The following is a 12,260-nucleotide window of genomic DNA, read 5'->3' as shown; positions in this document are numbered from 1 at the left end:
AAGCACCGAATTACAAAAAACAGAAATCAATGTTGTCTACAGAATTTAGATCTGTCGTTATTCTTGCAGCTCACATAAAAAAAGTGGGTAACTTTTCGACTAAGCAGCAGTTTTGGCCCAAGCAGGCATCGTTAATTCCCAAACTAGAAGTCCACTTTATACTCACCATTCTCCAAGACGGAATAAATAGTCTTGTTCACATTCGTACAAAATAGTGGGTTTGCCCTACAGTGAATGGATGAAAGCACCGACTGCTTAAATTAGACCTTTCTCATCTGTTCAACATTCGTGCGCTGCAGCGTTTCACGTCAGTCACCTAACTAGATTGTTCCATCAGACGGAATTACCCGCATCACTCAATGAAATACAATTATTGATTACGCTGCCCCTCTCTCTGCTCCCTCTCTCCTGCCACCATCTCTCTTTTTTCCCCTCTCTCTCTCTCTCCTTTCCTGGAGTGCTGCAGCGAGAGGACTGCATAAAAAAAAAACCTTGTCGTGCGCTGGCAGTTACCTCTGATCCTATTCTACAGTAAAAAGCCCACAATATATATTTTTTAATCCAGAAAGCGATAGCAGGGTCTGATGCAATGGGTTATTATCAGCTCAGTACACTCTTCTCGCCGTAAATGACGGTAAGTAACTACTTTTTTTTTTTTTTTTTTTCCCTTCAGAAAACATGCTGACTGGAAGATTTCCGACCTGGAAAAATCTGTTTCAGCCTTTTGTAATCAGCTATATTAAGGCTCACATGTGAAATTGCTGATCTATTTGCACCTTTTCAATGATATCTCCAACGAACGTCGATGCTGGGAGACGGGAATGCGTCATTATTTATTCACAAGTTTGTTTGTCATTTGTTAAAAGTTGGAATTGTTTCCGGGCATGTGTGAGTTCACTAAACTGAGTCTGCAAAAGTGGAGAAGAATCGGTTGCATTAGCTGAAAGTAGGCTGCCGTCATGATTAATTGAGGGATGTAGTGGGGATGCAGCTCCAGGTTCTGTTTATTTTTTAATTGTGGAATCCAATCAGTTCCATATTTTAGGGCTCGCATACATTTGACTGTTTTCTTTATGCACATGTTGATGTCTAATATCTGATTTAAGATACGTGAACAAGGTTTTCCTATTTAATCTGTGGTTGGAAACCTTTTGTTGTTTGGCTCGGGATAAACACTGACTGGAGCTCATAGTTTGCCCATCTTTAATGCAACGCCATGTTTTAGTGAAACACTTGTCCTCGGCATGAGCAGAGTTTCGGGTTGTTGGCTGTGGACTGTTCATGCTGTATAGTGCAATCCAGCCACCTGCCCCGGGGCAGTTAAAGCACTCTGCACTGCCGCCAAAAGGAGGAGAGGATGCGGGAGCAGGCAACTGACTCATCCATGAACTGCACCTTAAGAGGCAGTGAGCGATTGACAGGCACACAGCCGGTGAACTGGAAATCTGTGGCAAAGTGTTTTGTTTGCAATCCCAAGGCTCCTGTAGTAGTCCTGCTGGGTTCACACTGAGGGGGTGCATCAATGAAAGAAATGTTAGATGAGGTAAAGTGATTGCAGGTTGCAGAATTCAGTCTTTTGGATGTAGTTTTTTTTCCACCACATGATAAACAAAAGTGTCAAGGCATTGTTACACCCTTCCTCCGCATTCAACAAAATCGCCAACTCAATCATCCTTTTACTTGTAATTCTGTTATTTACTCTAAAGTTTATGCAGCAGAACAAATGCTATTTTTAGAGGAAGACATTTTCTGTTCCAGTGTGTCACTGTTAAACGGAAGAAAGGACTCAAAGTACAAAATATGATCTGCCAGTGACGATGTATAAAAGTAGAGAGCTTCATAAAACAGTCTGCGCATTTTCTTGACATGTACAAGCAAATGGGCAAGTAGGGGTTTAACAGATTAGTAATTATTGCAGTTAACTGAAATACTTTTACTTTTAAGAACCCTCTTGTCATCCTTGTGTCGGCCTGAACAGTAGTGTGATTTTATGTCAGAAAGAAAATCACAAAGTTTTTGTTTTTTTCGTGATTCCTACAACTTTAGACACACATACACACGTATACTGTGCGTCACATTAAACAGTTTGATAAAAGGTTCCTTGTAAAACAGAAACAGTAAATGTGTCACATCTACCATCCCCTGCCTATAAACTGTGTTATTGCGTCACTGCAACGCAAATGCTCTGCAGCAGACAGTGGCCGTGGCACGTTATGTTTCGTATCTCCTATATATTGTGTCAGCAGTGACGTGTGCCGATGCGGTCAGACCATGTATTTACCAAGAAGATCAAATACATATCAGTTAGATGGGGGAGAAAAAAAGCAAAAGAGACAGCACACTTTACCCTCTAAAGCTCTTCAGGGTGCAATGGGAATTATATTTTTATTCTAATAACTCCTGAATATGTTTTCTTTCTGCCTTTACATTTTATGATTTAAAGAAATTCACACTTCTGGACAGATTTTCTGAACATATGCATTCTTTATCCTTTATTATTTCAATCTCAGTAAAGGGACTCAAAGCATCAATGTTAAAATATATGAATATAAACAGGGAGTTCCCTTTTTCTCAGCTAAGCTTGGCACAGGAGTGATTGAAATCAGTGCTAATATTCTCAATTGTATTGCTCTTCATGGTAGGAACCTGCTGCAGCTCCATTGTCCATACACATACATGATATATCTGTATGATGTAACTTTAGCACTGCTGGTAATAATTTGATCCTGTCAAGTCTTTATCATGTGGTGGATCTTTTAGTGCTGTGTGGCAACATGATTCCTATAACATCTCGACAGCTACAGTTTTATTATATTCTCATGAGGAACAATTGGCCCTGTACAGCCACTGTCCCCTCTCTCCTCTTCCAGTAATGGCATCAGTGTTTGATGAAATCTCCTAACACAAGACGTCCCGGGCTGGATGGGCTTCTGCCTTCCAGATGAGGTCATGGGCTCATCGTTTTGATGGGATTACATGTGGCTCTGCCCATTTAGAGATTGGGCCTGCTTTCTCTGATGCTAATAGAACGATCCACCCGTCATGCGACGGCGCTTACGCATGTCTGTGAAGGGCAGGACGCAGACAAGTCAAACCTGACTGGGATGGAAAGCATTCGTGATTCTTGCTGGGGAAGGGACATAAACTGTGAAAAGCATTTATTATAATATTCATTGCTAATACACTAATAGTTGTAGTGTCTAAGGATGAGCGGCATACTACTGCCCTCAGTGTTTTATGTCATTGCCTTTTTACTTGGGAAAAGCCATTGTTTAGACTAAAAAACTGCATTTAGCCAAAAAGGGCACCATTGATTTTCCTTCAAGTTCTCGTGAAAAACATTTAGTATTTGTCTCCACCAAAAGTTCGGGGTCAAGCTACCAGAAATTATAGGACAACAATTGATTTTTGTATTATTATTATATTGTATTAACAACCTACTTGCCTCTGCCAGTCTGTTTGGTGACTGCTGGACTCAGCTGGTAGATTAGCACCAATACTGACATCAATCCTTTTGACAAAGTACGTTGCTTATAGGAGGCTGATAATTGCCTCACTATGTTTTAGGTTGTTTTGACTTACGTTGTTCATTACTGTAGTCATCATTACTATGCAATATGGTGTAATTAATAATTTTTTCCTGCCAAAATGGCCATTTCTAGGATCATTACTGCACCATTTTCGACTAATAGTTAATGCTAAGTGTTGAAATGGATCACCTTTGTAAAGAACACACACTCTGGATATTAACATACTTTTTATTTTTAACTTTTCCAAAACTGGTTGTCCCCAGTTGAATATATGGCCAGCACTCCTGTAACTCTAATCTCTTCATTTGTCTGTATGTCCATACCAGGGAAAATTTGGGGCCAAGTGATAATTGACCAAGAGTTTTTTTTTTGTATTTTAAAGAGGTTGAAGGAAAGCAGGCCATCCATCATGCAGACAGGGGGTATCGCCGGAGCAAGGCCTATTTTCAGCCATCCTCACATGGTTCACAACAATGGTACGCACACTATATTAACTCTATATATTTTAATTATATGGAACAGCTATGCCCTGGGACAGTGTAAAGTTCTTACTGTTACAATACATTTCCCCATTACAATTTTGGTGTATTATCAGTACAAGTATGATTAAATGATAAATTGGGATAAGGTAAGAAAGATAAGGAAATGGGAGAAATGTATGAATGCTGGATTTCCAACTACTGGTGGATATTGAGTCTTGGCTGAATCAAAGGAAGTTGTAAAAAAAGACTAGTGAGCTGGTTATGGTGTAAAAATGCACAGGTGATTTCATGAAAGAATGAACATGACAAAGAAGCATCAGTGGAAGTGAAGGGGGAGCCTGAAAGCAAAGCAGATAATAAATAAAGAAAAAGCAGGAGAAACAGGATGTGGTAGAGATGGCATCAAATAAAACTGAGATTGGTTTGTTTGGCAGTGTTGGTGGTTACGGAGTTTGATTGTGATTGCTCCCGTTGCTCGGGCTGTCTGCGCTGTCGGGGTCTCGTCAGCTGCGTTCAGGTGAGGTTTGGTCGCTTGTGCTCGGGTGTCCTCTGAGCTTCATCACCACTGACAGCACGCCTCACCACACACTCCATTGATTTGCTGACAGGCAGGCTCCACCAGTGTGCAACCCCTTTTGCCGGTGTGTGCTTTCTCGTTTTCCGTAAAAATGTGTGTGAAAGCTGACATGATTTAATCCTGAAACAATAAATGGGATCTGTTCAGTGACACCCCATGAACTCTGACATGCTCCCCGCAGGGTGTTAGTCTACTGAGGAATTCAAAATGAACTTTATTTTAAGATGCTGTCAAAAAAGAAGTTTCACATATGACAAGAAGCCACAATATTCAGTGTAAGAATTGTTAAAAGAAACCTATGCCACTTATCTCATATTTATGCAGGATAACAGCATTTATTATTATTATTATTCTATTGAAAAAAGTGGAAAGAAATAGAAAATTTTGCCAAGTTCATCCTTTGTAATGTTGCTTTTGGACAAAGGAAACAAACTGATTGTTAAAATGCTGTCACTCTGCTCATCCTTAAGACAATATCTGAGGCACTACCGGTGTCAACAGAGGCATTAAAAATCATTAGTCTACGTGTAAAGGAGTATGCTCGTAACCACAGAAGTCATTCAATGAGCCAAAAGGGATTAGTAGAGTCACCTTGAATCAGCAGTGTCATTTTGCCCAGTTAAATTGCATTATGGGAGCTGGAACTGGGTCCGTGATTTGTGTCCTCCTGACAAGGCTTCAGTGTTCATTAGAGGCTGTGGCTAGCAGCTCTTAGACACATGGGAACTGCACACACTGGACAGCTCTGACCACACACACACACACACACACACACACACACACACACACACACACACACACACACACACACACACACACACACACACACACACACACACACACACACACACACACACACACACACACACACACACACACACGCACACTGGACAGCTCTGACCATCCCCACCCTGCTCATAAATATGCACTCTATCCTATTTAGAAATGTTTTAGAATAAAGTGAGCAATTTAGTATTTTCTAATTCAACTGAGTGGATTTTATAAATGTTGTTTTTGTTTTGTAATAGTTGTGTATGTGTGTATAGATTAAAGAATAAACAGGCCGGGGTGAGCCTGTGGAGCACTCACATGAAATCATGTTACATCATTTACACTGTTAAGCTGGGGTCTCCCTCCCATTGCTGGTATGCCAAGGTGGGAAAGGGCCTCCCCTATCATGCTGTGTGCATGCACACTAACATATGTCAATGACATGTTTAAGTGTGAGAGACTGTCTTTCTGGGTATCTATTTATGTGTGCCTTTTTCAAATTAGCAGCCTTACAAACCAGTCATGTGTCCGTTTGTAGCCACTCATGACCATTCCTCCTTCTGGTGCATGGATTAAGTTTGACAGTGTCGTTCCAACTGGATCGTCACTGCCATTGTAATGAACGAGCTATTTTATTGGGGGCAAATTGATTTTGGGCAGAGCCTTGTTTATTAGCCTCTGTTCCTCAGAGCTGATTATGAGTCAGCAGATTCAGCATTTCTGTTTGAAGTGATCGTCTCTTCCAAACTAAGGCCAGCTCATGAAATATAGAACAAGGAGAGCGCCTCTGGAAATTAAATGTTCATTCTGAATAAAAACAGAGAGCTATACAGAAGCCTTTTTCCCTCACATCAGTCCAAATGATTAAAAGGCCTCGGCGAATGGTGAGTGAATGATTAAAGAGGGTCTGTGCTGTCAATGGGGTGTCAACCGTTAGTCTGGAATAGTTATGGATATAGTGGTGGAGACGTGAGTTACGGGCACGATCTGATGAACATCTCCCTGTCTCTGACTTTATTTCTCCTTTCTCTCTGATCTCTCCCCTGTCCTTCCTTTGGCTCACTCCTTTTTTAATTTTTTTTTATTTTTATTTGTCTCTTGCTTACCTTCCCTCTTGTCTTTCAGCTTGGCCGATGATTGCCACAGCCATTGTGGGCTATCTCCTGTGGTGACTGCAAACTCAAGAGTTTTCGTCTTTGCTGCATCTTGAGACCCACTGATCTCACCATTCCTGCAATCCCACCGTCAGCTGACATTCACCCCTCTTTCCCCTCTCCCCTCTTTCTTCTACTCCTAACTATCCTCTGAACTCCTGTGAAGATCAACCGGTGGAGCTGAAATGGAGGACACTTACAATAACAGGACTTCCCTGGCTAAGGGAGCCAAGGACATTGTCAAAGAGGCCAAGCGTCATGCAGCAAAGAAAGTCAACAAGGTGGTGGACCGTGCTACAGATGAGTACTCATCTCAACACAATTACAGCCGATTCCAGGATGAGGAGGAGGAGGATGAGGATTTCTACCGAAACCCCCCAAGGCAGGATGGAGAGGGCTACCATGACAATGAGGAGGGCTCCAGCGATGCCACAGAGGGCCACGATGATGAGGATGAGATCTACGAGGGTGAGTACCAGGGGATCCCCGCGGCAAGAGACAAGAAGCATAAGGAGGGCCAGGTGGCACTGGGACAACCGATGTCAGATGCCACTAGGGACCGTAAAGAGCTGGAGCAGGAGAGGCAGGCTGATGAGGAAGAGCTGGCCCAGCAATATGAGCTCATCATCCAGGAGTGTGGCCACGGGAGGTTCCAGTGGCAGCTGTTCCTGGTACTCGGGCTGGCGCTCATGTCAGATGGGGTAGAGGTGTTCGTCGTGGGCTTTGTGCTGCCCAGCGCAGAGACGGACATGTGTGTGCCCAACTCCAGCTCAGGATGGCTAGGTAAGGATCCTGTGTGTGTTTGTGTGTTGGTGAGTGATTAAGCATCTACTTGTGCCAACAGGAAATGATGCAGTTCCTTCGAAATGTATTAAATTGAGTCTGTTCAGTTATTTTTTTAAGATTCTCAATAGTGTTTTTCAAGGACTTTTATCAATAGCCATTAAGTCAGCTGAAAATTTAATTGTGGGACAATAACATTCACTTGGCTTACTTTCTTTTTTCTTCCCCGTGAGAGTAATGTTGGCTGAGCACCTTTGGGTGTAGGGAACTTGATTAAAATAATTTTTCATTCACTTCACTTTCATTTAATCTGCAATTTTACAAAGCAACTTTGTTACCTAAAAAGATCGGGGTATGAATGATAGTAATAGTAACAACAATAATAACTTAAATAGGGTTCTGTAGATGAAAATAACCCTGAATATGTCATAGGGATGTCATCAGGGTGATATCAGCTCAGGCTTGGAGACTACAAGTCTGTGATTTAAGAAACAAAAAAGCTAGAGGCGTCGAGTGTGAAAGACACATGTTGACCAGGCAGGGTGGGTATAATGAAAAGACATGCAGCTGCATTGTGGGAAATGTAAGATCCAATGCTTTTAGAGTTTGATTCATGCTTGGGCCTGAAAATTGGGACATCTCGGCCTCTGCACTTTCCAACAAACAGACCGAACAGAAAATCACAAGAATACTGCTTTAAGTAACTAGTTACTAGTTCCTCTGATAGCAAAAAGGGTCATTCCTTTTTTTAGCATCACAAATGACCAAACATTAATATAGAATTTTAAATAAAATACAAATTTTACATCAAATTTGTTGTTGGCTCTGCAGAGGTACTACTGCAGAGAATAAATAGTTGTACTATATTCTACATGTTAAATCGTATTGTCTAAGAACATTCAGTGCATACTTTAACAGCATTTAATGATACTGATGCAACTATATCCAACATCTAACCATTTTAGAATGCAAGTTTACTTTACCAACATGTTCTGTAAGATTATTGTTTGAATTAGCACGTAATGTAAAACTTGGATAAAACAATGGTCCACCTGACTTTATATGGAATAATGTTAGTTTTAAAAATATGATAAGTTCTGTGTGTTTGTATTATACATGTCAGGCTTTATTCTATAGCAGTGCCTCACTTGGATGAGGTGTTTCGGTCCACTGGTCTCCGTGTCAGGATTAAGAGGGTTGCTAGTATTCCCTGTGTGCTCTGTGGATTGAGGTGGAGTCTCAGCAGTCCCAGTAGCTGCAGGTGTATAATCCATCACCAGAGCGCTGTGTACAGGGGCTGACTCACTGTGTCAGTACCAGAGTGGAGAGGACATTAAATCAGGCGCACAGCCCTTAGATACTATCTGCCACAGTGAGACATGACAATACATCAACTTCACTGCAACATCTGATGCATACAGCAGGGCCTCTTTGAGAACAAAGGTTGCACTGAAAGTTTGAAAAATCTGGATCACAATGGGTAAATGTCTAAAATCATGTGCATGCCCTGTCACATTTAAAATACATTATAGTAAATTAACATTTATTCCTAAATGTTCTCCTCTTGTGTGTGATCCACACAAGATGTTGTCTTCACTGCATCTTCATTTTTCTGTCTCTTTCCAAGTATCCATGCAAACTCTTTTCTTCCTCTCTAGCCAAGCAAAGTCCTGCAGGCATTCATGCTCTACGCTCTGCTTCTCCTTGTTCGTGACTCCATCCCTCACCCCCTCACACCCTCCATTCTATATGCCTCTCTTCTCTTCTCCCATCCTCCCCCATTCTCCTCTTCTCTCTCCTACTGATTGCCCTGAGGCTCCTCCCCGTTGAGGTGAACATGATTGCTGTGTATGTGTGTGTGTGTGTGCATGTCTGAGCGGAGCCTACATGATTACTATGACCTTGTTGGTATCCATTTGGAGTTTTCCAGACTAATTACACTTAATTACAGCCAACAAAATGAAGTGAGTTGATGTTTTACAGGTGCCATGTCAATATTTTATTGCCTTTAAGTGTAGAAATAAACAGGCAGTTAAATCTGTGAATTCATGTGATGAGGTGGTCTCATTTTTTATGTGCTTTACATAACCTTTATTTAACCAAGCTGCATGACATGCTTCTTTTGCAATGAAAGCATAACAGTAAGCTGTCCTTTTCATGTTGGTTTGGTGGTGGCAATGAAAAATAGCACTCAGTGGGAAGACCCATGCTCAGCTTTAGCAGTAGTACCCGAGTACCTGTGTGCCGTGGGAAGCTCGTGAGGTATGAAGTAGCTGCACCAGTGGTTAGTTATGGTGCCACTAAAGGGGTCTTGATTGTGTATGTTTTTCCACCTGCGTCACACCTTCCTGCATGGTGGCACTCCTCACTTAGTGTATTTACATATATTTAAGTTAACTTTCTACTGTAACTCGATTTCCTAGACATCATGCACTGTATACACAGTAATCAACAGGGTTTCTGTACTTCTTGATTTACCCAAAATAATTCCTGCCTTACGCTTGTACGCCTCACCTAACCAGTCAAGTCGTAGTTTCCATCCATACCTTTATAGACTCATGACATCTAAAATGTATGCGTCATACACGTCCTGAACCCGACAGCAATCAGCACAGCTTCAAGGTGGACAGTCAAGTCAATGCACGACCAAATGTGAAATATGGTTACAGTCTTCCCTTCTGTTCCTGAGCTCTGCCGTTAAACAATGGCCGGAAAAGTGTTTTGCAGAACATTATGATGTTACGGTGAAGTTGACCTTTGACCTTCTGAATATATAATGTCTTCACTTCATCATTTTCTCCTATTAGACATTTGTGTGAAATTTGATCAAATATTGCATGATATCTTGAGATATGACCACAATAATGTTTTGTGAAGTCACAGTGACCTTTGACCTTTAACCAGCAAAATCTAATCAGTTCATCAATGAGTTCAAGTGTGCCAAATTTGAGAAAATTCCCTCAAGTAATTTTTTGAGGTATAGTATTCACAAAAATGGGACAATGTCTGGCCCCAAAATTCTTGATCTTGGACAAGTTACATCCAATAAGTTCATCGTTTGGGACAAAATTTATATTTCTGCCAATTTTTTTGGAAATTTACTCAAGTCATTTTTAAGATATCGTGTTAACAAGAATGGGAAGTACATGCGTATGGAAGTACGGACAGGCGGAAAACATAATGCCTGTAGTTAGAGATGTCGCCGGCACAGGGGAATAAAAAGCCAATAAGAGGCACTCATGGCTGTCAACATCCAATTAAACACAGGCAAAAAAAAAATCACCCCAATAAATCAAAAGTTAAAATACAGAAGCAAACATTTATAACACTGGACAATTCAATTCAATCACTGACAACATTTGAATTACAAGGTTTTGAAAAGATTTGGTATTTGGTTACTACCTGAGCTGGACTCAGTCACAGTTGAACTGTGCAGCTCCATTAACCAAACAACAGGCACAGACAGGGACATACTGCACAGACTGAGCTGAATGTAATGGGATAATGCAGTACAGAAACACAACGGCCTGAATAGGATGGATGAGAAGAGTGCTGATTAGATTACTGGATTCAATTTGGTCCTTACTAGTTTCCCGATCTCGCAGAAATCTTTACATTAGAGTAACATCAGGATGAAAGATGAAGTGCTGGGTTAGGAGGGGGTGAAATACTGTAAATACCTTGAATAAGGGGGCACGATGAAGCGGCGGGGAAAGGCAGGCACGGTGCAATGCAATATGTGTGACGAACAGGCGAGAGGAGAGACAGCTTTGAAGCACAGAGATTACCAAGTTAGAGAGGAGTAGTGGGGAGAGAGGTGTGGGTGGACGGGAGTAGAGAGGAAGAGATTGGTGGTATTTAGAGCACCAACAATGTAAGGGAGAGGCTCAGCCATCATCTCAGACACAACCGACAAAGGGAACACATCACCCTATCATTATTATCATTATTTGTTCTGTTAGGCTGTCTTTTCCTTGCTGAAACTCCCCTCATTTTTCCCTTTGACTCTCTCAACTCGGCTGTCCTCATTTTCCTTTAACAGCCACCTCTCCTTCTCTGCCATTGATACTTCCCTCTCCTCCTTTCTTGTTTCTTTTACTTTATCTTCTTTTCATCCCGGCTTCCCTGTTATCTGATCTCATGTACCTTTTCATTTCTTGGCTTTCTTTGTGTCCTAACTTCACTCTCTGTCTCCTCTCACGCTCCATCTCTACAGTACTTCTCCCTCTTTGTCACTTTTCATTTCCTACCATTCCTGCTCTTTCTCCCTGTCTGTATGAGCCAGCTGGCAGGCTGTGTGGGGCTGCGTGGTCCAGGGGCAGCTGAGCATGGCTAAACTGCAGCAAGATCGCAGCGTCACTGCAGAGATTACACTACTTGAATCGTGCAGCTACCTCCACATTGTGTGGGAGAATGTGTGTGTGGATGGGGGATGAGGAAGGGGAGAGTGTTTGAATGAATGTCTGAGCATTTCTGCGCGCATGTGAACCAAACATGCTGTCACCAGCAATATCAGCCACAAGTAAACCATGTCTAACTGCTCGCTCTTATCAGCGTTTCATAGCATCACTGTATTTCATGCGAATTATCACAGTCTTTAATGTTAATGAAGGTTGGATCATTACTGATGCTGAGTGAGTCATTTTAAACCCTGCACTCTGGGACCTATAATAGGTTACTATCATATAGATTCCATTGAAATCACACCCCCACTGATATGACTTAAAAATTACAAAAAAGCTTCAATCTCTTTTTCTGCGGAGGTGGCAGAAGACGGAGGCATGAATCCGATCAAACTGACACGATGTAGTACAAATGTGATTACACGCTGCTCAGCGTAAAGGAGCTGTTGACAGTGGAGCAAAGTGGAAACTAAGGCAAACAGTGTAAATGAGAGGGGAACACCGACGAGAGGAGAGAGGAACAGGGGCGTAGGAGGGAGGAAAGGAGGAGAAATGAGGAA

General features: G+C 41.8%; 1 protein-coding gene across 2 annotated transcripts in view; it reads left to right on the top strand.

Moving 5' to 3' along the window:
• The first annotated feature begins 439 nt into the window (after nucleotides 1-439).
• The window catches only part of sv2ca (synaptic vesicle glycoprotein 2Ca), a 30,519-nt gene continuing 18,698 nt past the window's right edge, over nucleotides 440-12,260 (top strand). Inside the window, exons 1-2 of one of the 2 annotated variants that reach the window (XM_069709556.1) lie at nucleotides 440-634; nucleotides 6,681-7,297. In XM_069709556.1, the coding sequence (XP_069565657.1) occupies nucleotides 6,700-7,297 (598 nt within the window). In that variant the 5' untranslated portion in view covers nucleotides 440-634; nucleotides 6,681-6,699. Of the gene's footprint in view, nucleotides 635-6,485; nucleotides 7,298-12,260 lie in introns of both variants that reach the window. The other variant, XM_069709555.1, reaches the window with a different exon arrangement.

This window comes from Brachyistius frenatus, unplaced genomic scaffold, assembly GCF_029030835.1.
Source record: "Brachyistius frenatus isolate BFR_SWC_R1_liver_20210118 unplaced genomic scaffold, ASM2903083v1 Contig_83, whole genome shotgun sequence".
NCBI classification, from domain to species: Eukaryota; Metazoa; Chordata; class Actinopteri; family Embiotocidae; genus Brachyistius; species Brachyistius frenatus.
Note: the sequence above shows the minus strand (reverse complement) of the source record. Positions and strands in the feature narration are given on the sequence as shown.